This window comes from Thalia democratica, chromosome 5 (genome assembly GCF_965202585.1).
Source record: "Thalia democratica chromosome 5, ktThaDemo2.hap1.1, whole genome shotgun sequence".
Classification (NCBI taxonomy): domain Eukaryota; kingdom Metazoa; phylum Chordata; class Thaliacea; order Salpida; family Salpidae; genus Thalia; species Thalia democratica.
Genome location: NC_139169.1, coordinates 32,864,095 through 32,891,975, shown reverse-complemented (window position 1 = coordinate 32,891,975; position 27,881 = coordinate 32,864,095). Strand labels below are relative to the sequence as shown.

Here is a 27,881-nt window from a genome sequence, read left to right as displayed (position 1 = left end):
TATGTAAAAACTTCGTTTGGTTAAGTGTCGTTAAAACAGACTAAATGTAAATATATTTGTTTAGCTTTTCTCTTTGTTTGAATTTATTTAATTTTAAACATTGTGTTTTAAGACCATTTTAAAAGCATTTATTGTGACCTCGTTAAAAACATTTTTATCTAGATTAAATACATTGTTAATGTTTATTCAAGCTTGTTGACTATTAAAGTTACCAAGTACAACTTTAATTTTATAAAGAAGTTTATTAATTTTGTGTTTAAACTTTGTAGAAGTTAACTTAAAATCTTATAAACGCCCAACAACAAGACCCTTACAATGCTGAAGCACCAAACTAATTTGTTTACAATTAATTTTCTGCAACTGTTAAACAAATCGCTTACGAGAAGCTTCACGGGAATTGCAATCCAAAACTGTTATCTACAAATCATTCATTGCGCTAAATTGGATGGTTCTCATGTGAGATATGTGTTTGGAAAAGCTTAATGATGAGTGATTAATTTTGGTGTTGAAACGTTCAAGACCGTTTGTGAAGCAGTCCATTGTTTGCAATCGTTAGCAGCTGGACAAGTTCGGATTTTTCTCGCACCAAAGTTGAGTTGCAAAAATGCAAAACATTTGTTTACCAAGCGATGCTGCTTTTATGCTGATATGTCAGAAGCACATATTTGTTTTTTATTAGTTTGTTTTAAAACCGAAACAGAAGGCTTGTAACCACCTAAAACAAATTTTGTTTGTCTTAACTTTTTTATTTAAGTGAACCACACCAACAACTAAGTTGCAGCATTTGTAACTTAGTCAGCTAACTTTATATATATTAGCCTTTTAACAGATACAAAAAAATATGAGCAAACAGAAGTTGAAACTAAAATGTATTCTATTATTAAAACTTATGTTTACAAAACAAATTTACTCCTCACATCCGACGCCTTGGACAAAACTCAAACTCTTATCTAACTCGAAACCCCAAATTAGCACGTTGAACTTTTGACCTTGGAAAATGGGCAAGAAATGCTGACTCGTCATGTGGAAATTAAAAGGCATGTGCGCCCAAATTAAACGGGGTTGTACAAACAACGATGAGATAATTTCGCTTGGAAGTTGCACCAGTGTCCTGTTACACACATGTGAGACAAAACCAACAAACTTTGTATTTTTTGCCATTTGTTTTCTGTTTGTTCGGGACTTATGTTCGAAAAAAAACTTTTATTTTCTGTTACTACTTAGGTTTTGATAATGTTTTTCACAGTTGAAGCTGCAAAATTGCAAAAGTACTTATTTCAATCAAATTATTTAAACACATGTATAATTGGCAAAGCCTTGCTTTTATATTGGATTCAGATTTTAAGTAAGATTTTTAGCATCAATATGATTTAGTTAATTCTGTAATACATGCAAAACAAAAACAAAACGCAGATTAAAGCCAAGTTACAATTATATAACGTTTAATTAGCTTTAATCAAATCACAATAGTATAAAAAGAACTTATAAAAGCTATGAAATAAAAAATTGTAATTAACCGTTTTAGAAAAATTAACTTCAATTATACGCTATATAGAAATCTCAAATTTATAAGAAGTTACAGTGTATTACGAACTAATAAGCATTAAACCTCAAGCTTGAAAACAAACTCAGCATCTGCCAGACCGCAAAACGATCTTAATGTAAATTAAATCCAAGTAAAAATAACATAAGTTTTGTAGTTAAATAATTAACATTTAATACCTTTAATCCTTTATAATCTTAAACAAACCTCACCAGTTGCGATTACAATCTTATTTGCATCTCGTTGTTTATTTATTACTTAATTTAAATAAACTAGCTTCGAATCACATTGGGTGAAATCTTAGAAACTCTATTTGGGTGGCAACCAATCAAATCACTCGTAATCCGACCCCAAACCCTGCATTGGATCAACGGGGTCGCCTCGACGTAGGTTGTTGCCGTGGAAACGCGGTGAAGCACGACGCCAAGCGACGGTTGCCGTGGAGATTAGGCGGAAGTGGCTGTTTACAAACAACACGGAGGTAATTGCCGCGGATTACCGACAAATTTGGACGTTTCAGGAAGGTGAATCCAACTGAAAGCAACAGAAACAGCTATTTATAGAGGCATTAAAAGTAGGATTAGAAGTGGCCGCTGTAATTTTACTGCTTTTTATGTGAATAATTTCGAATAAATCTGTCTAGGTAAAAAACTTTAAGATTCAGGCTCTGAGTAATCTGTAAACATGATAAAAAAAACAGTGCTTAAAACTCAACGAACTTAGGAGTTTTTATTGTTTTTTTAGCTGCTACGTCTAGGAAAAGTTTTTGATAAATTAATATAAATTAAGAGCACGTGTTGGTTTTAGTAATTGAACTCAAGGTGTTAGTCTTTAATAAAGTCGGATTCAAAACATGAAAAAAATGTTTTATTTGCTCTGTCTTGTAACTTTATATAACAGTTATTTGACCTTTTCAAAAAATAAACTTAGTTTAAAGTTTTTAGAAAATACCCTTATAATTACATTGAGAAAATGTGACAAAATGAGCAGTTAGTACTACCGTGAATAATATGAAAATATCGTGATACCGTAAAAAAAAACGTTTTTAAATTTGTTGTTTGTTATACATAGATTTCTTCCTTTAAAAAATGTTTAAAAACATCAAAGTGTCAATAAATACTACTGAATGAAAACTGTTACTCTAAAAATCGCATTAAAAGAAATTTACTTACATTTTTTTTTGTAACACTGTAAGAGTACTAGCTGAATAAACATACATTTTTAATTAATTTAGTTTTTCTAACATTTAACTACTTCCTTACTTTCTAAAAATCATCAACATAAGCTACTTTTAGAGAAGGCTAAAGTAAGTAATCCAATAATATAGAAATTTATTCAAACAATTTCAACAAAGCTATGTCGTCAAAAATTATCAAATTGAAGTTATTGTAAGAAATAAAACTTTGTATACAAAATATTTCGGCATATCTTGCTTACTTAATTGCAAATGTTTTATAATATGTCTTGCAAACTTTATCATTGAGCTTCAAAAAAACTGATTTTGTTTAACAAACAAACTTACTGTCAAAAATTTACTTTGATACACAACCGAATTCAGCGCACTTTTTCATATTCTGCTAATCTGCACCGAATTAATTCTAACAAATCCAATATAAACACAATTAACGTTTGATCTTATCAAGCCCAAAAATGCTTCTTTTGTCGGAAAAGTTCTCTCTCTTTTTTTTTCAAAATTCTCTTCCGCCACCGAAACACGGTGTTTAGAAGGAAAAAAAAGTTGTGATGATGGAAAATTAGCTTAATGCTCAAAGTGATTACAATAAAAAGTGTTCAAAAGCGTTAAAAATTACGAGAAAAGCTTGTGTTGTTCTTCGCAAATTTGAAAAGTTATTTTAAATTTTGCTTCTTTGTGTTTTATATGCCCTTTCACTTACATGTATAAAGATAGCAGCGTATTTAGAATGTAACATTGTATTTAGTACTTATAACAAACACAAATGAATTTTTGAAAAATGTATTCAAACAAACTAGTTTATAAAGTTTATAAACATAAGCACAAACATATTGTTAACCTAGAATTACTAATAAAGTAAGATAACAAGTAAGGTAAACTTTTATATTATTATGGTTTATGTTAACTAATGAACAAAACTATTGTCAACAAATTATAAATACTAATCAAATTATATAAACAAAATAAAAGCTTTCAAAAAAATGTTAATTTTTTTAGTTTTTATTTTTGATAGTAATGTTACGTGGTTTTATTACGCATTACAAGTACAAAAAAGTATATATTGTCAAATTTCTCTCATTAACACGCTATTTACCTTAAATTTGTCCATAAAGGAGTGTCAAATGTAACAATGTATTTGAAATGTTTACAGGATTAAAAATAAACTCTAAAATAACAATTTAATTTTCATCAGAAGTTACTCCAGTTCAATACGCGTTGAAAAAAAAAAACACTAAACAAACAAAACTTTGATCGTCTTCTTAAAACAACATTATGATAACACATTTCCTAAGATTTTGCTTTAAATTGCTTGTTTATTTTTAAACGCAACAACCATATTCTTTTAAATCACACAAATACTTCTAGCTTTCATGTTTTGGTTAATGAAACTTTATGAAAAATTATAAACCAAACGCTTTAACTTTTCAAGAAAACTTGCATAGAGCAAATAAAAGGTAAAATTTATGTAAATTGAATTATAAACAGCTCAATTATTGAAATAATAAATTTTTAGGAACATTTATAACATTATTAACTTTTTATTTACTTTAAAAACTGTAAAATGACTAAATTACTTCGAATATTTTTTCATAAACTACTTTTCAAATTATCAATGCATTTAACACCAGAAATTTTAAATATTCATTTTGTGTCCCATACCAATGGCAAACTTATAAATTGAACAAAATATTCAAAGCAAAGTTATTAATCAGTAGTTAAAACGTTCTTAATCATGATAAACTGAAATCGGTGAAAATTAAAACACTACCAAAAAGGCACTCAAAAAATATAAATGCTGGACCCGTTTCAAGCCATATTAATCCATCAAATTTAACAAGCTGATTAATCGTTAGTCTAACTGTCATCTGCTTCTTATGTGGCTTTCAGTAGAAATTATATTCATCTGATGTTGCTAGAGCGTGAATGTTACAGTTATCATTTCATATGTTATTAAATTATTTTTTTTAGACTTTTTGTTTTGCAATAAACACAAAATGATTTTTGGTGTTCTTACATATTTAAAAACTTTTGTCAAGTATCTTCATAAAATATCCTATTACTTTGTTTTCTAATGAATTGTAAGTTACTTATAACTAGTAAGACAATTTTGAGCTAATTATTAGTTTGTATAATTTAAACAAAACGTTTTGACTTTTATTCTAGTTTTTACCTAAAAACTTTTGCCTATCATTTGTTTACTTTAGTGTTTGTCTGCAATTAAAATTTAATATTGCATAGATCTAAACTTATCAATTTAGCCAATTAAGTGTACAGGTATAATATGCTTGAAAATAATATTGCTTATATTGATAAAAATTGGTACTACATTACTTAAAAACTGTTTTAAAAAGTAGTGTATAAATTACTTATGTTGTTTATTTAAGTTTATTCAAGTTATTAGAACTTTCGAAAAAATAGCTTTATTTCTTATAAGTACTTGTGCTTAGATTTTGTTACTAATAAAGCGTCTAATAAAGATTTAGAGGTTTTAATGGTTTCTGGTAAATAACTTTTTTGATGAAAAATTATCTTAAGTAATTGTGAGTATGACTTTCGCACATTCATGGAAGTAAAATTTTATTTTCAATGTTAAATGACATTGTAAAACTAGAATGTGTTTCTAAGAAAATGTTCTCACTTTAAAAACGACCATAAAGTTTATTACGGTGAGAAAATTGTAAAACATGTTCTCATAAAATGCATTTTTATTTTATTGCAATGGTTAAACAAACTTTGCCTACTTTTGAGATTCTTCTTTTTGTGATAAAAAAAAGTCTCAAAAGAAAATACTTTTTGACTAGCTTTCTAGTAAGCATTGAAAAAAAATCTTAACCATTTTCTTAAAATATTTTTCAATTTGAATTTTATGATTTACAACTTAATTACAGTGTAATACTTTTAAACGATAACCACCTTTAATTTATCAAAGTAAATTTAGTTATGAACTGTAAACAAATTATCATAACAAGGTTGAAGTTTGAACCATCAACTATGATAATGTCAAAATTAATGCTTTGTACACAAATTTAAATCACAACTTACTTCTATACAAACAATTTATTTACAATAAATATGTTAATAGCGTTCTGAAAACTAAAAGAATAGTGTTTTAAAACGATTCAAAGTTTTATATATTTCATAAATTTAATTTTGTTTATGTTTTTACAACAACCAATTTAGTTTTTAGCTTTTTAAGGTTTTTAATAACTATTAGTGAGTTTGTAGAATTATTACATACTTTAAGTACCTTAATAGTTTACTTAAAAAAATATTTCTAATTCGTTGAATCTCAAACTACAAAACTTTTTCGTCAAAATAAAAAGATTTTTAGTTTAATTTTTTTTAATATTTACGCTGTTAGTTTTAATAAAAGTTAAAGTTTAAGTATTCTGCAACGTAATGCTAACATTATTTTTTTTTGCAAATACCTTAAAAATTAAATGAGTTAATTTTAGTTTTAAAACAGGTAAATATGTATATGTTAAAAAAATTTGATACTTAAATATTTCGGTCGTTTAATACAAGTACATTTTATTATACAGCGGTAATTGTATTTTTTTCTTCTATTTTTTTTTCTAGCTAAAGTGTTAAAACCAACTATGTCATATTTCACCTAAAAGTTCAGTAAAATGTAAAACAGTTGAAGTATTTTAAATGTAATCATGACTAATTACGTATGCGGCCGCTTATTGATACGACTTGCTATCAGCAAATTGTATCTGGTTAATGTATGAGTAGCTGACAACTTCCAAAGATGGTTGTTGAAATTGCAGTAAGACAGATAACAAAAAGATTGCAGTTGTTTAAATGTTTGTCTTGTTGTTATTGAAATCATTTTCAATTTGGTGCTGTTAGGTTATGTAGCTGTATTGATTATAAACGTTTTAAGATGTGTTAAACCTTAAGTCGTAACGGATTAAAACTATTTACTAAATAAAATGAATGTTGAGTTTTTTTTTTACTACAAACTTTTAAGTGACGTTTAGATCAAATAAAGCTATATACTTGTAACTAGTTTAGATAGATTATGGAAAAGCTACTTTTTGTCACATTTATAGTTTTTATTTTAAACAAAAAACTATCTATGAGAAAGAACAGCTTTTGTCTATATGCTATATCTAAGACAGAATCTGTGAAACTATTCAAAAACGTTTCTTTTCGACTAAATTTAATACAATTTAGTAGTTAGGCCAATCAATTAAAGCTAGTTGAAACTTTAACCAAATTTTCATTTATGTAAAGTAAATAAAAACAATTTTCCTGCACACCTGTAAACTGTACTTTTGCCTTCAAGTATAGAGCTTAACTTAAAACATGTTTTTAAATAAAATATTTTTCAAAACGCCATAAAAACTTTAAGCTACTCAAAGCAAAAAAAATTCGCTGTTTTCTTAACAACAGTGATAATCCGTGTCAATTCAGTTTCAAGTGCGAAGAAAAACCAAACAGTAATTTCCCACCTGAGCAAACAAGAAAACAACTTCAAGTTGAAAAAAAGTTCTATTTTTAATCAATAGGGGAAGTTTCAATTTTCACTTTTCCGTCTCTCCTTTGAAGTGCCTTGCCCCCATCGCAACAAAGAGTCGCTGTTCGCAGGCGAATTTAAATCCAACTATTCAGGTGCAAAAGAATTATTTTTCAAGTGGCCCAAAATAAATTAGCAGCAAATTTAAATGCTTTCGACGATTGTTTGGCTTCTTTGTTCGGTGTTTTCGTCGAAAGCTGTTAACAAAGCGCTTGTATATCAAATAAACTTTGTTACGGGACACTTTACACACAGTTTGGCTGTTTGCAAATGGGATTAACAGAAGAAGTTGGCAGCTGGAAAAATGTTTTCAAAATAGCGTTCTGTTGCGCTACCGAAAAATACGCAAACCCAGAAGTTTAAAGTGAAAACGTAGATAAGCCTAAATATTTGTTTAACAAAAGAATATTTGTTGTAAATAAAATATTAAAATATTTGCTATTGAAGAAGCAAGTAGAGTTTATAACTCGGAAAACCACAAATTTTTTTATTTTTAATTGATATAGTAATAAATCAAAAATCAAGTTAAATAGGTATCAATATACGATTGGAGTATTTATTACTTATCTACTATATATAATATAAAATAATAAAAATATTGTTAAATCAACTAGACCTTTCATTACAACTTAAGCATGCTAATCAAACACAATAATTTTCCAAATGGTATTTTGAAAACATTTTTTTCACATTTAAAGTTGTTCAAAATAAACCACATATTATACTTTAAACTTAATTCAAGAAAAGTATCTTCAATTTTTTTTATAGAACCTTTTTACTTTTTCATTCACAACATGAACACGTGGGATCCAGTTCAGGCGCAGGCAGCTGCCCAGTACCTGAGGCTGGGTAAGAAGGAAATGACCGAAATACACGCGCAGCCCTTTGCTGGAAAGAAAGCTGTGAGTTGAGATTTGTAACTTAAGCTCCTTGTATAAGTATTTTTTTCATGTTAGCAAGTTTATTTATACGTGTGATTTTTACACTATATAAAACATACTGTTCCTAAAACTCTTTAAAAACAATCTAGACGTCGCGATCTTAAGTTCTCCTTATAATACCTGCTTTCAATTGTTAGTAATGAATGACATGCAATCAATGAATTTAAACTCAAATACAGGTGTGGGTACCGTGTAAGAAAAATGTCTACCAAAAAGGTGAGATTGTTGGTGATTCTGATAAGAAAGGATACAAGAAGGTCAAACTACCCGATGGAGAGGTAAGTTTGAAAAATATTAATTTTTCTTTTTTTTAAATTAATTCAAATTTCTATTTATATTGTTTTAATAGTTTAATTTTTCTCTACGATTTATTGTTTCAATACATCGACTTATCAAAAAAAAATTTTAGCTTTTCTTAGACAAAAAACGAAACTTTTACAAATGTTTAAACGATAAATCAAACAGATTAAATAGCAATATAATACTTTACAACAGAAAAACATAAAAGAAGACGACATAGCCGAGCAGAATCCTCCAAAGTTTCACCTGATAGAAGACATGGCCAATATGACTTACTTGAATGAAGGCAGTGTTATTTACAACTTGAAAACCAGATACGAAAAATTCATGATCTACGTTTGTTTTATACATCTAGTACTACAACACAAAACACATTATTGTTGCACTAAAAAACTTGCTATAATTAAAAAAAAGAAAAGATAAGTAAACTGCTTATAGAAATTTTTGTTGAAATTTATTCGTTCATTTACTCTAGTGTTTTAGATTTTTAAAAAAATTAAACTCAAGACTATGAAAACTAGAGTTAAATTATAGGAAACAACTTAAAAATAACAAAGATCTAACTTTTCGTAAGTTAAAGTTTGTGCAATATTTTCAACAGACTTATTCCGGGTTGTTTTGTGTTACTGTGAACCCGTACAAGATGTTGCCAGTGTATGAGAAATATGTGGTGGCATGCTACAAGGGAAAGAGGAGAAATGAAATGCCTCCTCACATATTCAGTATTTCCGACAACGCTTACAATGACATGTTGAGAAGTTAGTTGATTTTTTTTGATAGTACTTTTTGCTTTCTGTTGTTTAAAGTACAATATTTTTTTCTTTCAGATAGAGAGAACCAATCCATGTTGATTACGTGAGTTTGTTCAGTTTTGTTTTGCATCTCAGAGTTAACAAAACTTAATTTCATAACTTTGATCAAACGATAAAAATTTTGTTTTTCTGTATTGCTTGAACTATTTCTTCATTTAAAAACTCACTCAATTCTTAAATAAGTAAATTTACAGTGGTGAGTCTGGAGCAGGTAAAACGGTGAACACCAAGAAAGTAATTCAGTATTTCGCAATGGTGGCAGCTCTCAGCGACGCCAAGGACGAAGCTGTGAAACAAAACGCTAATAAAGTGATTAGATTAATATTGTGATAATATGAATTTTTATTTTAATAATCAATGTCTGAAGTTTTTTTTTATATACTTTTGAATTAGTTACATATAACTAAACTGAAAACAGAAATTTTAAGTAAAAATATTTAATAAGAAAAAGCAGACAACTAACACATTTTTAAACTAATTGTTTCATTTAACTAAACTGAATTGTCTATTTCTTAAAAAAAGGAATTATTGCGAAGTTAACAAAAAATTATTTAAAGGGAACTTTGGAAGACCAAATTATTCAAGCAAACCCGGCCATGGAAGCATTTGGTAATGCAAAAACCATCCGTAACGACAATTCATCCCGATTCGTTAGTTAAAACGTTTTATTTGTTTATATTTCTTTTAACTTTTGAATATGCTGTACAGGGAAAGTTCATTCGAATTCACTTCGGAACAACTGGTAAACTGGCGTCTGGAGATATCGAAACATGTAAGCTTCTTTGTAAAATATTTTATCCTAAAAAACAATTATTTTGAAAATTTATGATAAGTTTGGCGGGTTTAAAACCTAACATTGAAGTTTGACAGGTCTAAGATAACAAACTTTTTAATACTTTTAGAAAATAGTTAGTATAATTGGAATTTATTAATGTTTATTATTAAAAAAAAATTATGTCAAATTTAGCGTTTTCATTAAGCTAATAGCTCATTGTTATTTTAGACCTTTTAGAAAAGTCAAGAGTCATCTTTCAGCAACCCGGAGAGAGAGGGTTCCACATTTTCTACCAGATCTGTTCCGGAGCAAAACCTGAACTTCTAGGTAAACATTCTTAGTTATAATGTTTGTATGTATTTTTTTAATCGTAATGTTTCACAGAGAACTTGTTGGTTTCAAAGGATCCTTACGACTTCAGATACTGCTCACAAGGAGACACTGTTGTGCAGAACTTGGATGATGGCGAAGAACTGAAGCTAACTGATGTAAGTTGCGATTTTTTAAAATCATTGGAACAATTTCTAACATAATAAAAACTTTTTAGTTAATAGGTTTTTGATCTAATTTTATAAAAGGTTCAAAAGTTATTTATTTAAATGGTCTAAACAGCTATGTATTTGCGCCCTTGTATGTTTTTATATAGGTTTTTTGAAATTTCTATTTCATCTCAACCATGTTCCAAAGCGAGTTAAAACAAATGCAATGCACAAGTTGCATTATGTACAGCTGATTTATTCAAAAAAATCTTCCTAAAATCATATAAAAATACTTTATTACGTCACAGGAAGCGTTCGACGTGTTGGGGTTCAGCGGGGAGGAGAAGCAGGGAATATACAAGATCATGGGGGCGATCATGCACAGCGGAAACATGAAGTTTAAGCAGAAGCCCAGGGACGAGCAAGCAGAAGCCGATGGTACTGAGGGTGAGTTTGTGGTTTTATAGTAAGAACTTGGGGATTAATAAAGGGACTAAGTGCTCATTTTTTATTTGAATTAAAATTTACTAACAATTAAAGTGCTAAAAATCTTAAAAACTCTTTAAACAACCATTCCTTTGCAATTATTTTGTTCATTAGCTGCATCTAAAAAAGCTGACAAAGTTGAAGCAATAACGACTGTTTGTTGACTTTTAAACTATTTAGTAATAGTTGTTGAAATCAACTTTTATTATATTTAATCTTATAAAACTCCACGTTGGAAGATTAGTTCAGCTAAAATAAATGATAAACTTTTTTGATAAAAAGTAGCACAAAAACCGAAGCAGCTCAGTAAAGTATTATGTACTATCAAATTATCAAGTTACATTACATGAAAAATGCTTAATTTCTAAACTTAATAACTACCAATGAAACCTGTGTATATCATTATTTTATACAGATGCGGACAAAGTAACATACTTGCTCGGGTTAAATTCAGCTGAATACACGAAAGCATTGCTACAACCACGTGTCAAGGTCGGAAATGATTGGGTCACTAAAGGTCAAACCGTCAAGCAAGTCAACTTCTCTGTCGGCGCCTTGGCCAAGGTTATATAATGTGATAGTGTTGTGTTCGTAAAAATATTTTTAGGCAGCAGTTAATTTTAAATATAACATGACCTAATTTTACAGCCCTAAACTAGTGAATAGCCTACTTACACTCAATATTAACAAAAAAAAACTTTAATTTATATAAATTGAAAACCAACTAAAACTTGTTTTTGATTACTGTTTTTTTTTTTGTTATTTTGCGGCAAAACAAGTCATATATTTTCTTATTTAACGGCTTTATACTTGTTTAACAGGTTATTACACGCCAATTTATATATTTAGAACCTTAAAACTGCTAATTTAGATTCCAAAACTTTTCACCTCTAAATTACAATGATAAATGTATGTTATCTAGTGTATAAATGTTTGTTTCATTAGATTTAAATAAGCTTACAACTAAAACTGAAATTTATTCATTAAAATGGATACTTTGTTGTAGCAAAACCTTACTTTTGGTTATGTTCGACCAAATAAAAACTTAATAATGACATATAATTTGACTTTTTAGAGACTTAAACACATATTTGTGTATGGTTATACACATGCTTGATAAAATACATAACCAATTACTTGTACATTAAACAAAATAAGCTGAAAGTACACCCCAAAAAATTTATATTCTCTGGATTATTCAGTTATATGTCTTAACACATAAACTTTAGCACTAGTGCTTTTTTGAAATAATTTGGAATTAACACAAACTTTTATAAGATTTGAACACAGTAAGTAACCATTAATTAGTACATAGTATAGTAAATAATATATGTAATCAACAGGCAATTTACGGTCGTCTTTTCGACTGGCTGGTGAAGAAAATCAACTTAACTTTATCAACCAAGCTTCCTCGCAACTACTTCATCGGAGTGCTGGACATCGCCGGATTCGAGATATTCGACGTTAGTTACGTCATTAGTGTGATTACGTCACAAAGAGATTCGCTGTTTATGTTTTGTCGCGCGCCGCTCCGCTGTTTACTTTGCTCATTTAAGAGTTTGTAATTAAACTCGTAAATTTTTTATTCGAGTGTTTAGAGAAATTTGTTGCGAGAATTCCATTCTAGTCGCCGCAATAAATAATTTTTAGCGTAAATATTTTCTTTGCGGTGATGCACGAGAAAAATGTTGTTTACATTTTGAAATTACGGTCGATAAGCAGCGTTAGCAAACTCGCCGAGAAGTTTAATTGGCAGAGGTGGTTTTGCTGGAAAGTACTTAAAATTTTGTTTTTGCGAAAATAAATATATGCTACTAGCACTTGAAGAATATTCCGAGAGGTTTTTCCGGTAAGTTTACATTTAAACATTATAATTACATCACTAACAAATTCTAACCGCGAATTCGTAAACCAAAAAGTTGCTTACAAATGTTTATTTAAGCAGTAATTTAACTAATTTTTGCAAAAGTGTTGGTATGTTTTTGCAGTACAACAGCTTGGAACAGCTGAATATCAACTTCACAAACGAAAAGTTGCAGCAGTTTTTCAACCACCATATGTTTGTGTTGGAACAGGTTACTTTTTTTTAAGTGTCAAACAGATAATTTTTCAATCAATAAAACTTTAACGTACTCGTTTATTTAGTATTGTATCCATGAACTTATTTTTCTACTTTAAGTACACAGGTTTCAAATAAATCTAAAATACAAGTCCGTTTTCTAGTCCTATAAATTACCAAACTATTAGCACAAGTGAATATGTCATTAAGTTTTTGTATATAAAACACAACTTTAATGACTTTTAAATACCAGGACCTTTATTTTGTTTTAAACGCCTTAGAATATTTTCATACTAATTATTTTAACAACAGGAAGAGTACAAACGCGAAGGTATTGACTGGGAATTCATCGATTTCGGGCTCGATTTGGCAGCATGCATTGAACTTATTGAAAAAGTACGTTTAAATTAGTTTGTTAGATTTATATTGTTTATAGTGACGCTATTTTGTACAACGCTGTTGATAAAATATCTAAAACTTTAATCTTAATTATTATATTTTACACGTTTTGTTTACATTATTAGTATTTGTGAATAAGTTTACTAAAGGTAATTTTTGATTAGGATATCGTTTTTTGAAAACGCATTTTGATTTAAAGATAAGAAAAGCTGTTCTATGTACCTTTTAAATGTAAACTTTGTGTAGGAAAAACAAAGTAAAGTGTAATTAAGCTAATAGTATTTAACTAATCGTTAAGCTACTTCAACACCTTAAATGTTTATTAGCTTATTAAGTATTTGGATAATTTTGCCTTAAAAAATAGCTTAAAATTCTTCACGAACTACTCACGTTACAGCTTATGTGACACAAGAGGCTGTTTATAAACAAAACCATTAATCTTTTATATGTCTAAAAGTAAGAAAAACCTTAAAAAGTTTTGTAATGTGTTTAGTAGATACCAGTGGCATCGCGTGGTCTTTTTGTTAGGGGGTGCTGCAGATTGACATTGTCAAACTAAAAAATTCACTAGTTTGAAACATTTAGATTTAAACCATAAAGGTAATATGAAGTAATAGAAAATTTTTGATAAAAAAGAATTAAACATATCTGTTTGATTAAGTAGTATATAAAATAAAAATAAAAACAATATAAAAAAAAAAACACATATCTCAAACCCATGTATATCATCACCCTTTTCTTATTAACTATAGCTGCTTTTATTTTTATAAATGTCCATGTAAGTTTCTGTATTTGCACAATTATAAATTTGCTAACTTAATTTTATGACTTGTCAAACTAGTAATAAAAACAAAAAAACATGCAAGTAACTTAAAAAAACCTGGTTTTTGCCCCTGCTCGAGTTTTTCCTGCTCGAGTTTTCCCTGTTTGAGTTGCCGCTGCTCAAGTTTTCCCTGCTCGAGTTGCTCCTACTCGAGTTTTTCCGGTTCGAATAGTTCCTTCTCGTTTGCCCCTGCTCGAGTTTTCCCTGTTTGAGTTTTTCCTGCTCGAGTTGCCTCTGCTTGAGTATTCCCTCCTCGAGTTTATTCTGCTCGAGTTCAACTTGTCTTATTGTTCTCGGGCTGTAGTAAATTTGAAACGACGATCATGATTTAATTCACATGGTGCTGAAAGTTCATGCAGCTCCAGAATTCAACTTTTCAACATTTTTTTTATTGAAAACTTGTAAACATTTAAGATGCAGCTGACACTGATTGAGCTTGCAGCTGCAATTTTACGTACATTTTGAACATCAAATATAAAAATTTGAAAAAAAAAACTAATTTAACAGGGAAGTTAACGACGTTCATGTACACATTTGGCTGTATTCTTATGTACAACTTCATGATAACATAACATCTTTATTTTTTAAGGTGATATAGTTTTTTTTACATCATTCCAAAGCTCAATTACTTAGCTTTAAAATAAAGTTACTTTGACGTAGTTTGAGGTTGTACAGCTGAAGCAGAGGCCCATTTAAAGCAGCGTGTTTTAAGGCTTAAACACTAAAATCAAAAAAATTCGGAATAATTTTTCGTTTTTTTTAGGTGAAGCTATAGCTCCAGCGTTTCATCCCACGCGACGCCCCTGGTAGATACCATTATTACGCAGTATTGTGTTTTGTACGAAAACATCGATTTAAAGCGTTATCAATTTTTGAACAAAATAATCAATTAACAGTTCTGTTTAAAAAAGTCTGTTCACCAATGTTTAGCCATTGGGAATAATGTCGATATTGGAGGAGGAGTGCATGTTTCCAAAAGCAACAGATCAGAGTTTCCAGGACAAGCTGATGCAGAATCACCTGGGAAAATCCAAGAACTTCATCAAGCCGAGACCGGGAATGAAGAGGAAATACGAAGCGCATTTCGAGCTGATTCACTACGCAGGCATTGTTAGTTGTCGGTATTTTTGATGATTTTAATGATACATTTTTCAATTTTTTTAATTCACCATCAGTGGTGTTTTAAACTAAATCAAAAAGAGGTTAAATATAGAGTTGAAACTGTTATTCGTTAAAAATTTTAGCGTATTCAAAAAAACATTATGGTATTCATTATTACTAATTTCATTTTATTACTTAATGTCAATTTCAAACCAATACTTTTAGTATGACTTTTTCAAAACATTTACTGCTAAGAAAAGGTAGTCTACTTAAAAATATTTCTGAAATTAAATTCAAGATAACTTTCAGGTGGGTTACAACATAGTCGGTTGGCTTGAAAAGAACAAGGATCCATTGAACGGATCTGTAGTTGCCCTGATGAAGAAGGCAACGTTGAAAGTCCTACAGACCATATGGGAGGGATACGAGTCTGCTGAAACTGCAGGTGCCAAGAAAGGTAAAAGAAAGTTTTAAAATCAACAATACGTGCTAGTTATTATTTTTTCTACTAATAACTTAAAAACTCTCTTCCTATTTTCTACAATGTAAAGACACATATAATAAAACTAATTTATCTTAACACTTTGTTTAAAAAAGGCGGTTCAAGAAAAGGAGGATCGAAACGGCAAAAGGGCGGCTCGTTCCAAACTGTATCGTCGTTGCACAGGGTATAAATTTATACATGTTTTGATATTAGCTCCAAAAATATAACAGTTTATTTTAAGTAGTAGTAGTTAGTACATTAGTGAAATAACAAAGTCAAACACCAGCTTTAAAACTTAGTTAGCAAACTTTTGTCAATCAATAGGAATCACTGAACCGGTTGATGGCAAACTTGCGATCGACTCAGCCCCACTTTGTGCGCTGCATCATTCCCAACGAGAGGAAGTGCCCGGGCGAGATGGACAACTCGCTGGTGCTGCATCAGCTGAGGTGCAACGGTGTGTTGGAAGGAATCAGGATCTGTAGGAAGGGATTCCCGAGCAGAATACTGTACGCGGAATTCAAACAGAGGTTATTTGATGTTAAGTTTAAAGTTTAGGTGTTTTTTGATGATAGCAAGATTCAAAAAAATTTAATAGATTGTTAATAGCTGTAATTATAAAACAAATGTGGTTAAAATGTCGAGTTTAAAATGTAGTTGTGTTTTGTGAGAACAAGACTTGTTAAAGTTAATTAAGCTACTAATTAGATTAACTATTATACTTTTTTTAAAAGTAAATTTGAACTCTAACATTTTAAAATTCAAAATAGTTGTGTTTTTTTACTTAAAATGCCTAACAAAAAAAAAAGATTAACAAATTAAAAGCAGGGGTAAAATATTAACGTATAAACTTTAAACTAATAAATAAAAATTTGAAAGAAGATATTAAAGCTTATTTTAATAATTAGGCAAACGTTTTAAACCTGTAACAAATTCAATTTGACGTACATTCTATTGAATAATCTTCTTAACTCGTCCTCTGTTTGGTTATTGCTTAATATTTTCAAAAAGTGTTATTTTACCAATTCACAAATTATAATTTATAGATATTTTAACAAAAACTTTGTTTAAAAACTTATATTTTTAATTTTTCTATCAGGTATCGTGTATTAAATCCATCTGCCATCCCGGATGGACAATTTGTTGATAGCAAGAAGGCTTGTGAAAAACTTATCGGTACTTTAGACCTAGATTCATCCCAGTACAGATTTGGAAACACCAAGGTTTTAGATATTCTGATGTTGAAAGTGTTCTAACTTTTGGATAAGCTTAAATATTTTAAATTTTTTATAATATTTTCTACTTATACAACTTATCTAAATTGAATTAGTTTCTTAATTTGATTGTGTTTTACTTTTTTTATGTTTATTAAACTTCTATCTTTGTTGTAGATCTTCTTCAAAGCGGGAATGTTGGGAGTGTTGGAAGACATGAGAGATGAAAGGTTGACCGTCATCATCACCAAGATACAATCTCGTTCCAGGGCCAAGCAAATGAGAGTGGAGTTCAAGAAAATGTACGAAAGAAGGTATGTAGCTTTTATATGTAGTTAGTATAAATTTAAATTAGTTTGTACTGAAAGAATTTGAGACTAAAATCCTCTTAACTAGCTTAGGCATCTATATTAGAATAATTTTAGTGTAAACAATAGTTTTTAAATACTCTAATGTTTCTATCTATTAAAAAATTGCAAATCATACAGACAAGCTTGCGCGCTGATCCAAGCCAACATAAGATCCTACCTGGCGGTTCGCAACTGGGTGTGGATGAAGCTGATGTTCAAGATAAAACCTTTGTTGAAGTCGGCGGAGGACGCGAAGGAGAGGGAGCAGGTGGAGAAGCAGATGTCGGAGGTGAAGGAGGAGCTGGAGAGGGAGAAGAAGCGGAGGCAGGAGCTGGAGGAGAAGCAGGTGTCGTTGATACAGGAGAAGAACGACTTGTTGTTGCAGTTGACTAGTGTACGTTTATGTTTTTATTCAATCGTTTGTTTATAATCATTAAAGTTTTTGTTGAATTTTGTAGTCTAACACCTTAGTTTTATATAAACTTTCATTCGTAACCTAATACTTTTGTTACATTGCTTGTTTGCTGGGATAAATACACTTAAGATTGTGTTCAAGTATTAACTTAGTAAGATTTCTAAGCACCTTCTGGTAGAGTAAAAGGTGTCTGTTTTTAAACTGAGTGTTTGAGAGAATAAAGCTTAATTCTTTTTATTTAAAATTATTCTTCATTTTAATAACAGTGTAAACAATAAAAAAAGTGTACTGTAAAAAACGTAGATACCAAAAGTAGTTCTCATATCTTGTGTCTTGTATGTTTTGAACTCTACTTTTTAATATTCTACTAAAACAATATTGCAAACCGATTTAAGTACTTACTTTGAAAAATTACAGTTTGAAAAAGCTTTTAAAATGAACAAAATGTATGAGTAAGCTTGTATAAACAGTACTTCAATTGTTTGAGTACCAATAAAACCTTCATATTTTTAATCATTTTGTAGTGTTTTCCGACAATAAAGTAGAGAACAATTTCTTTTTACCTACTATTAACCTATTTTGATAGAACTGCTTTTAAGTTTTTTTTTCATAGAATTGATGATAAATCTTAATTTTAGGAACAAGAGTTACAAAATGATGCAGAAGATAGGTACGAACACTTGATGAAGGCTAAAGTTGAACTGGAAGCTAAAATGAAAGGTTTATTATGAAACTTGATATACATTTCAGACTGTATTTTCAAAGCTGAAAGAAATGAAATAAGAATAGAAACAAACTTACAGATTTCTTAAACCAAAACACTTTAGAGCTGTCGATTATAAAAAGGTCAAAACAACAGATTTAAGTTTTTAAGAAACTCATTATTTAAGCATTTGTATCTTGATAGCTACTGGTCTCTCCGAAGTTTAAAAATTTAAATATGTTAACTAATTTCACTTAACTATTTTTTAAGTCTTATACATTTAAAAAAACGAAAACAGCTTATAACTAAAGCTCTCAGTTGTTCGGTTTGTCGTATAACATCTTTATTATTATCACAGACTTAGAAGAGCGGATAGAAGAGGAAGAAGAGTCCAACAACGATCTGACTTCAAAGAAGAGAAAACTGGAAGACGAGTGTCAGAACCTGAAGAAGGACATTGATGATGTGGAACTGACGCTTGCCAGGGTTGAAAAAGAAAAACACGCGACTGAAAACAAAGTTTGATGTTTTTTTATTTTTTTGTGAAAAAAAAAGTTAAATAAAAGATAAGAACATGTATTTAGGCAATCGTATTTTGAATATTAAACCTACTATTAAAAATATGTACACAAGATGCATATGATGTTTTGAGTTCATTCATCATTTAAAGTTATGAAGTGTAAACTAAATTTACATACCCTTCTTATTACTTAAACTAGTATATTCAAAGTATGGAAATAAATACAAAATAAAGTCATAATGTACGCATTCATACTTTGCTTATCATTTATAGCTAGTAAAAATCTAAAATATTTAACAATCAAACACAAGGTTAAGAATTTGGCGGACGAGGTGCAGACGTTGGAAGAAGCGTTGGAAAAGGCAAGTAAGGAGAAGAGGATGTTGCAGGAAGCCCATCACCAGACCTTGGACGATCTGCAAACTGAAGAAGATAAGTGCAACAGCTTGACCAAGCAGAAAGCTAAACTCGAACAACAAATTGACGATGTTAGTACTTATACTTGAGTTTTTTAATTTTGTTGACAACTCAAGTTCAAAAACTCAAACGATTTAAAAAACATTACTAACCTAATAAAACATGTTTGTTGTGTAGTTGTAATTTGTTAAGATTTCAGACTAAATACATAGTTCAGTACAATTGTTGAGCTCAATTATAAAGTTGTTAGCACAAATTCAGTTTTATAAATGTTAATCTATTTTGCAAAAGCTCCTATCAAAACCGAACTCGAACCGAATCAACAAACATATAACAATCTTGTCAGTTCGAAGCGGCACTGGAGCACGAGAAGAAGTTGCGAATGGAGCTGGAAAGGATCAAGAGAAAGCAGGAGGGAGACATCCGGTTGAACCAGGACACGATCATGGACCTGGAGAACGATCAGCAGAGGGTTGAGGAGAAGCTGAAGAAGAAGGAGTTCGAGCTGTCGCAGCTGGAGGGAAAATACGAAGACGAGCAGAGCTTGGTGAACCAGTTGCAGAGGAAAATAAAGGAATTGCAGGTAACTTAGTAAAAATAGACGTTTCTAAAGAATTTTTTATAGATTAAAAAAGAAAAGAATGTGTAAAACAATTTTTTTATCAAAAGTACACTTAGATAACATTCTATCTATTGTTTAAACATTTGTATCATTCAAAAACATGATGATAATTGTACAATTTGCAATTTTTTATGATATGCTGTGGTATCTTTAAAACTTTTTTTAATATTTCCGACTACTTATTAACCATTTGTAACTTACGTATCTTTTTGATTGACTGTCATCAACCATAGTACTGTTAAAAGAACTCAAAAAATAATTGAACATTTTTTTTTTCTTTTGAAAATGTTAAAACGTTTTGAATTTTAACAACAGGCTCGCATAGAAGAACTAGAAGAGGAGCTGGATGCGGAGAGGATAGCGAGATCGAAGATAGACAAGCAGAGAATGGAGATGTCGAGAGAGCTGGACGAGTTGAGCGAAAGATTGGAAGAGAGCGGTGGTGCTACTACTGCTCAGGTTTGATAAATTCTAAGTTAAAAATATTCAAAAACAAATGAAAACTTTATGTTTACTGTAAAACTTTGAGATAAGTATATACTGTACTTAATTTTTAAAGAATTATGTCTAAACGTTAAGATATATTATTTTAAGACTATTCAAGCATGAATCATACTGTTACAAAAACTAAAAACCCAAAACGAAAATTAAAAACAAATAAAACTTACTTTGCTTCAACTTTTTAAACCTTCCAGATTGAGTTGAACAAGAGACGTGAGATTGAGTACAACAAAGTGAAAAGAGAACTGGAAGAAACAAACTTGTCCCACGAAGCCACCATCGCCAATATGAGGAAAAAGAACTCTGACGTCATTTCAGAGCTCAGCGATCAGGTTTGTGACGTAATAAGTAGAATAACCATTAAAGCTTTCTAATACTGTATTTTTTTCTGATTTGCGTAAAGGACACCCATTAGTCCTAGATCCATATTTTTCAAATGCCATTATTGCCTTGTAAACTTGATTATCTTTCAATTGTTAACATTGCCAGTTAAATATTGATTTCAATGCTTTCTTGTTTTAAGGAAATTACCTGTGAATATTTTTGCTTCAGGTTGACAACTTGCAACGCGTTAAGTCAAAGCTTGAAAAAGAAAAGTCGGAAATGAAAATGGAAATAGACGATTTGAACACGACGCAAGAAGTCCTAAGCAAACATAAAGTTAATAGTTGTAACAACTTTTTTAGTAATTTTTAAGTTAAACTTCTCTATACAAATAATTCATGTATGAAATACAAAAGTACTGAAAAACTGATTTCGTTGCACGTTTTTGCTAAGTTGTATATCTGTTTTAACCTTTCATGAAATAAGTATACACTTATTTGGACACATCATCCTTTTTAATCATCAGATGAACTTTGAGAAGATGAGCAGGAACTTGGAAGACCAGTTGTCGGAAGCCAAGTCTAAGAACGAGCAGTTCCAAAGAGACCTGAACGATGTCAATGCAAAGTTTGCCAGGCTGCAAAGCGAAAGAGTTAGTTTGTTAGATGAAAAAATATTAATTTCACTTTCAACAAAAGAATTTGTAAGCAAAAAAACCTTTTTCTTTTCACTAATACTAGTTTAAAAAGACATTTAAACTTTAAAGTTGTTTGCAAAGTTTGCCACACATTTTTCAGAAAAAAGTTAGACGTTAAGACTAATCTTTTTATATTTAGAATGTTTAATAACTATACTTTGAACATTTAACATAATTATTTAAACGGCCTCTTAAATGTTTATCTTTAGAACGAAGTTGGTCGTTCATTGGATGAAAAGGAGTCATTGATGAACCAGTACCAGAGAACTCGCAATTCCATGCAGCAGCAATTGGAAGAACTCAAGAGACTGTTGGAAGAAGAATCTAAAGTTTGTACTAAAGTATTGTAAGCCATTTTAAAGTAGTATTTTAAAAATATCAAGTTTAAGCATAAAAATAAAACAAAGAAACAAAAATTAAAAAAACATTAAAGATGATTACAAATAAAAGTACTCAATTTTTATTAAAAGTTACAACGTGAAACTATAAACCATCTTTAAAATGTACTAAATATCAGTCCATTAATATTACTTTTAGCTGTAAGCCGTATAAAGTATTAAAAAAAAAAGTATATTATATACGTCATAATATTTCTTTAGTTGGTTTTTTACTATTTTTCGTCTAAGTACATTTTTCTACTACAGTGTTGTATAGAATCTTAGTCTAGTTCATATAAAATTATGTTATGTTATTGGTTATATATATATTATGTTAACTATTCCTAAAAAGTCATGTGGAGAATTACAAAATGAAAACAATGCACTGCATAATTTAATAATACTTTTAACTAGCATCATTCAATTGTAATCTCATAAGAGCCTATTTTTCTTGCTTAAAAATCGATTCTTTTAAAGGCTATCGAAGAGATGTTTCACGAAAAAAATACAAACAGTTTCTAAAAGTATGTTAAAGTATAAGCTCTCATTGATTCTCACTACAAAACACCTTTTTAACTAAAAGTTCACCCAACTTAACAAAAACCACAACAGGCGAAGAGCGCGATGGCGCACGCGGTGCAGGGATCGAGGCACGACAACGATCTGCTGAGGGAGCAGTACGAGGAGGAGCAGGAGATGAAGCAGGAGCTGCAGAGGTCGCTGAGCAAGGCGAACGCGGAAGTGGCGCAGTGGAGGACCAAGTACGAGACCGACGCCATACAGAGAACCGAAGAACTCGAAGAAGCAAAGTTTGTTTGAATAGTTGTAAAAAGTTTAAGCGGAAAGTTGAGGCAACTTAAAGTTAAATTTGTAAACATATTCCTGTAGAAAACGTGAGGTATAACTTTTAATGTACAAAAGAAAGAAAAAAAACATTTCAATATAAAAATATTAAACATTTTAAAGAAAAGTGATTTTTTTATAGTAAAAATGTTCACAGTACTAAAATAAAACTGTTCAGCAGCCTTGTGAGAGTAAAAATAACTTCTAAACAGCAGTTTGGAACAATAACAATTTTATTTACCTCTGTTACAAACATAAAACTTACACTAGGAAGAGGCTTGCATCCCGTCTTCAGGACGCAGAGGAGGCGGTTGAAGCGGCTCAGGCGAAATCGTCTTCTTTGGAGAAGACCAAGTTGAGACTGCAGGGAGAAATCGAGGATCTCGTTATTGATCTGGAAAAGTCCCACGCCGCAGCTTCGATACTCGACAAAAAACAACGCAATTTCGATAAGGTAAGTTGTTATTGTAATGAATTGTTCTTAACAAGCAGTAAAAAATAATTTAAGCATAAACGTTATTTAAACTTTTTATTTTCTTGTTTTTAGAAAAAAAAAGTTTTTAATCAAATAAGATTTACAGTAGTTTTATGAAAACTAATGTATTAAATCAAAAAATGATAGTAGTATAAGGATAACAGCTTATTATACTAATTTTTATTTAGAGTAATTACATGTATTAGCAACAACACTTACACAACTTTACTTGTAACACAGATTTTGGTGGAACAAAAAGAGAAATACGAAGCGACGCAAATGGACCTGGAGATGTCTCAGAAAGACGCAAGGACCGTGTCAACTGAGCTTTTCAAGCTGAGAAACTCCTACGAAGAGTCTCTCGAAAATCTGGAAACTGTCAAGAGAGAAAATAAAAACCTTCAAGGTTTTGACTATATTGTTTGTCTAAAGTTTAAAAATAGTTTTTTTTAATAGTTAATAAACAGAAACTAAGTTAAAAAGCAGAAACTAAGCACCATCATGGTTAAAAAGCAACAATAATCACTTTTTAAACACGGTTGTTTTTATTGTTTTTACATAACAAATATTATTATAATAAAAAAATAACGAAACAGTAATAATTTTTTTTAAACGTAAATGTTTATTTTCAGAGGAAATAAACGATATAACTGACCAGCTTGGCGAAGGTGGAAAAAGTATATATGAGCTTGAAAAAGCTAAGAAGATTCTTGAAAACGAAAGAAACGATTTCCAGGTTTGTTTCGATTCGTTGTATGAACAAGTAAATCTAAAAATTTTTTTTTTTCTAAAAAGTAAGATTTAAACTATTCTAATTTTGTTGACTACAACATAAAGTTCTAACTTAAACTTTCAATAAGTTTACAAAAAAAGCAATTAATCATGATTTTTTTAGAAGTCAAGTCTATACAATTTTTAAACTTTAACTGAGTTTAAAAACAATAATTATAATAGAAAGGTGAAGTTAGGAATTCACTTATTGTGTGAATTCAAAAAATAAATATGTCAAAGCTATTAAATATACTGACTGTTATAACCTTATGAAACTTGGACATAAACTAACGAAATAATTTCAAACACAGACGAGTTTGGAGGAGGCGGAGTGCGCTATTGAAAATGAGGAGAGCAAAGTTTTGAGGCTGCAGATTGAAATTGCTCAGATGAGGCAAGACACTGAAAGGAGACTTCACGAAAAAGATGAGGAAATTGACAATGCGAGGTTTGAAAATGTCCTTTTACTAATTATAAGATCTTTTATATTTTATTTATCTATTGGAACTGTAAATAAGTTGTACTAGATTTTGTATAACGTTTTATGAATGCTACAATATTGTTTGGTTTCCACCAAGAAGTAAATGTTTAAGATAATTTATGTGTAAATAAAAAAAATCAATCTTTTATCTACATTTTTTGATTTGTACTTTTCATACGCTGTGTTTATTACACATCAACAAACTGTTTTAAAGTTTTGCAGAATTACTGTAAAAAGTTTTAACAGTTCAATGATTTGTCTATTTGTTTAAACAGTTTCAATATATTTTATAAATCTAAACTCTAATCAGACGCAACGGCCAGAGATCAGTAGACTCGATCCAAGCCACGTTGGACGCGGAAGGAAAAGCAAGGAGTGAAGCTGTCAGGATCAGAAAGAAGCTAGAAGGAGACATCAACGAACTGGAGATGCAGGTTTGAACAAGTTTTTATTTAGTTGTCTATTTATGTCGAAAAAGTAAAATAATCATGGTACAGACTGCATGATAATATAAGCAAATAAAGCTCTTTTAACACATTGAACTAGTTTTATAATTTGTTTCAGTTTGGTTACTTGCTTCTTGTAAATGTATCGTCAAATAAATTTAAGAAATACAAACTACCTAAAAATATTAGCACAAAAACTATCCAAGTTATAATACAAAATGAAATACTTAATTATTTTAGTAAATTTTTATTTTAGTTTAGTGTTCATTACAAAACCTGTTAATACAAACTGCAAAGTTCATCTACCCATTATAGACAGGTATAAATGTAAGTTCAAACAAATTGAAGCATAATATAAACCACCAGATAATATTACCACATAAATAATAATAATTAACTGTTGAAGTTATAATATGAAATACTGAATCAGCTTAGTAAACTTTCATTACAAAACCTGTTCATACAAGCTGCAACGTTCATCAACCCATTAACCTCACAGGTATCGCACGCGTGCAGGCAGCAGGGCGAAGCGGTGAGGCAGATGAAGGAGGCGCAGCAGCTGAGCAAGGACATGCACCTGCGGTTGGACGAGGTGCAGAGGAGAAATGAGGAGCTGGAGGAACAGCACGCCAGCATGGACAGGAAATCTACAATACTGATGGTTGGTTGGATTGAATAGAACAAATATGTGTTTAAAACAACTTGTTTGTGTCCTTATACTAAATGCTTTAGAAAATTAACTTAGCTGTGGGGTAAGTTAACTATAAAGTTAATTAGAGTTAAAAACAATTCTTTTTGTTAAATTTTTATTAATGTTTTTTTCGGATAAGGTTAACTCAATTTTTATGCAATGAGTAAAACTTACAAAATAAAAACAATTGTTTTTAGTAGGAAGGAAAGCACAAAAAAAGTCTTTATTAAAAACTTAATAAAAAAATAGAAACTTTATGTACAAAATTACAATAACAAAACAGTCGGAGGTGGAGGAGATCCGTGCGGCGATGGAGCAAACCGAACGCGGCAGGAAGGCGGCGGAGGTGGAGCTGATGGAGGTGGGAGAGAGGGCGAACATGCTGCACACGCAGAACACCGCGCTCATCAACCACAAGAGAAAATTGGAGGGGGAGGTGCAGAACTTGCAGGGCGAGATAGAAGATGCCGTGGAGGAGCAGCGCAACGCGGAGGATAAAGCGAAGAAGGCCATGGTTGACGTGAGTTGTGAGGAATTTATTATATAGATAAATAATGGTTTTTGACTTAGTTCTTACGAAGTTTTACTTTTAAAGTAAGAAAAGAAATTTTAGCAAACTATAGTTTAATATAACAATAAAGTAGTAGGGTATTAAACTTTGTTTTTGATGTGAGTTGTGGAGAATAATATAACTGATCTTATCGCAGATAAACCAATTAAAATTCTTAATGTTTAAAAACCTGGATGAGAACTGTACTTTTTTAAACTTTTCTTTATTGTTTTTCCTAAAAGTGCAGTAAAAAACAATCAAGACTTATATTTAGAAAACTATAATTTTATTCTCAAAGGCCGCGATGATGATAGAGGAGCTTAAAAAGGAGCAGGATCAGTCGATGCACTTGGAGAGGATGAAGAAGAACATGGAGCAAACGGTGAAGGACCTGCAGATGAGGCTCGATGAAGCGGAACAAGTTGCTTTGAAGGGAGGCAGGAAGCAAGTGCAGAAACTCGAAACCAAGGTAAGATTACGCTGCTGCCTCTAAAAATGTATAAAAATATTTTAAAAATACCTTTTGTTGTAAATCTTTTGGATGGATTTTTACTCAAAAAAGGTTTTATGAACAGATTGTAATAAAATATGTGACAATGCTATTATTATACAAAGTAAACTTGTTGTATATTACAATATTTTTACACAAAATAAAGTTCGTAAAAGTTTCTTATACCATTGAAAGGTTCGCGAGCTCGAGAACGAGGTGGACAACGAGCAGCGCCACACGCAGGAGGTGACCAAGCAGCTGAGGAAGTCGGAGAGGAGGGTGAAGGAGGTGACGTACCAGGGTCAGGAGGACAAGAAGAATTTGACGAGGATGCACGACCTGCTGGAGAAGTTGCAGGCCAAGGTGAAGGCTTACAAGCGGCAAGTCGAAGAAACTGTTAGTTGTTCGAAAATCGATTTTTACATAAGAGCTTATTTTTTCACTTTAAAACCGAAAGAGTCGAAAGTACCAGTTGTTTATTATTCTTATTTTCTATAAAATGATTGTATTCATCATTTTCTTTTTACAGCTAAAAGTAGTTAAAGTGAATGAGTGGTGCGTTGTATGATGGTAGATAACTCTTCATAACTTTCTATTAAGTATACTTACAAGCGTAAACTTTTACTTAACAAACTCTACTAATCTTTTTAACTCTATCGCTTCTAAGTTTTTTAACGAATATAATTATGCTAGGAGGAGCAGGCGAATATGCACCTAATGAAGTACCGGAAACTGCAGCACGAACTGGACGATGCGGAGGAGAGAGCGGAGTCTGCGGAGGCGAGTCTTGCTAAGTTGAGGTCGAAAGCCAGGGACACCTTCGCTCCGTACACAAGCGGAAGGGATTACGGAAAGAAGGAATAGTGACGTCATACTGTTGTTATTTCATAATTTTTTGATGTCATAACGTTGTGACGTCTTAATGTTGTGATGTCATAACATTATGATGTCATGATAAGCTAGCTGAAGTTTGATGAATCACTTTTTATTTTAAAATATCTAGCTGTATTTCTATTAATCATAAATTACAAGTTAGGATGAATTTATAAATTTAATACACCTATAAAAAGTA

At 30.6% G+C, this 27,881-nt stretch overlaps 1 protein-coding gene across 1 annotated transcript; it reads left to right on the top strand.

The window, feature by feature from the left end:
* The first annotated feature begins 8,057 nt into the window (after positions 1–8,057).
* Positions 8,058–27,673, top strand: LOC145836422 (myosin-6-like). Its single transcript, XM_082944221.1, has 42 exons — positions 8,058–8,165; positions 8,384–8,482; positions 8,700–8,840; positions 9,106–9,262; positions 9,332–9,359; positions 9,511–9,625; positions 9,874–9,966; positions 10,025–10,088; positions 10,320–10,418; positions 10,476–10,579; positions 10,879–11,017; positions 11,472–11,620; positions 12,400–12,519; positions 13,045–13,131; positions 13,428–13,511; positions 15,268–15,447; positions 15,748–15,895; positions 16,036–16,106; positions 16,247–16,452; positions 17,022–17,145; positions 17,314–17,450; positions 17,625–17,880; positions 18,540–18,621; positions 18,963–19,123; positions 19,436–19,612; positions 19,888–20,124; positions 20,479–20,622; positions 20,859–20,996; positions 21,217–21,324; positions 21,515–21,640; positions 21,895–22,014; positions 22,675–22,871; positions 23,176–23,359; positions 23,621–23,786; positions 24,013–24,116; positions 24,463–24,599; positions 24,943–25,066; positions 25,578–25,739; positions 26,053–26,289; positions 26,618–26,788; positions 27,005–27,205; positions 27,503–27,673. Exons 1-42 carry the CDS (start codon positions 8,058–8,060, stop codon positions 27,671–27,673), a joined length of 5,856 nt encoding a protein of 1,951 aa, XP_082800347.1.
* The last annotated feature ends 208 nt before the right edge of the window (positions 27,674–27,881 follow it).

Excerpts from the sequence above, each read along its gene's own strand:
- LOC145836422 (XM_082944221.1), top strand. The coding sequence starts at position 8,058 with ATGAACACGTGGGATCCAGTTCAGGCGCAGGCAGCTGCCCAGTACCTG. Across the intron at positions 10,580-10,878 it reads AAGAACTGAAGCTAACTGAT|GAAGCGTTCGACGTGTTGGG; the intron begins GTAAGTTGCGAT and ends ATTACGTCACAG. Across the intron at positions 21,325-21,514 it reads AAGTCCTAAGCAAACATAAA|ATGAACTTTGAGAAGATGAG; the intron begins GTTAATAGTTGT and ends TTTAATCATCAG.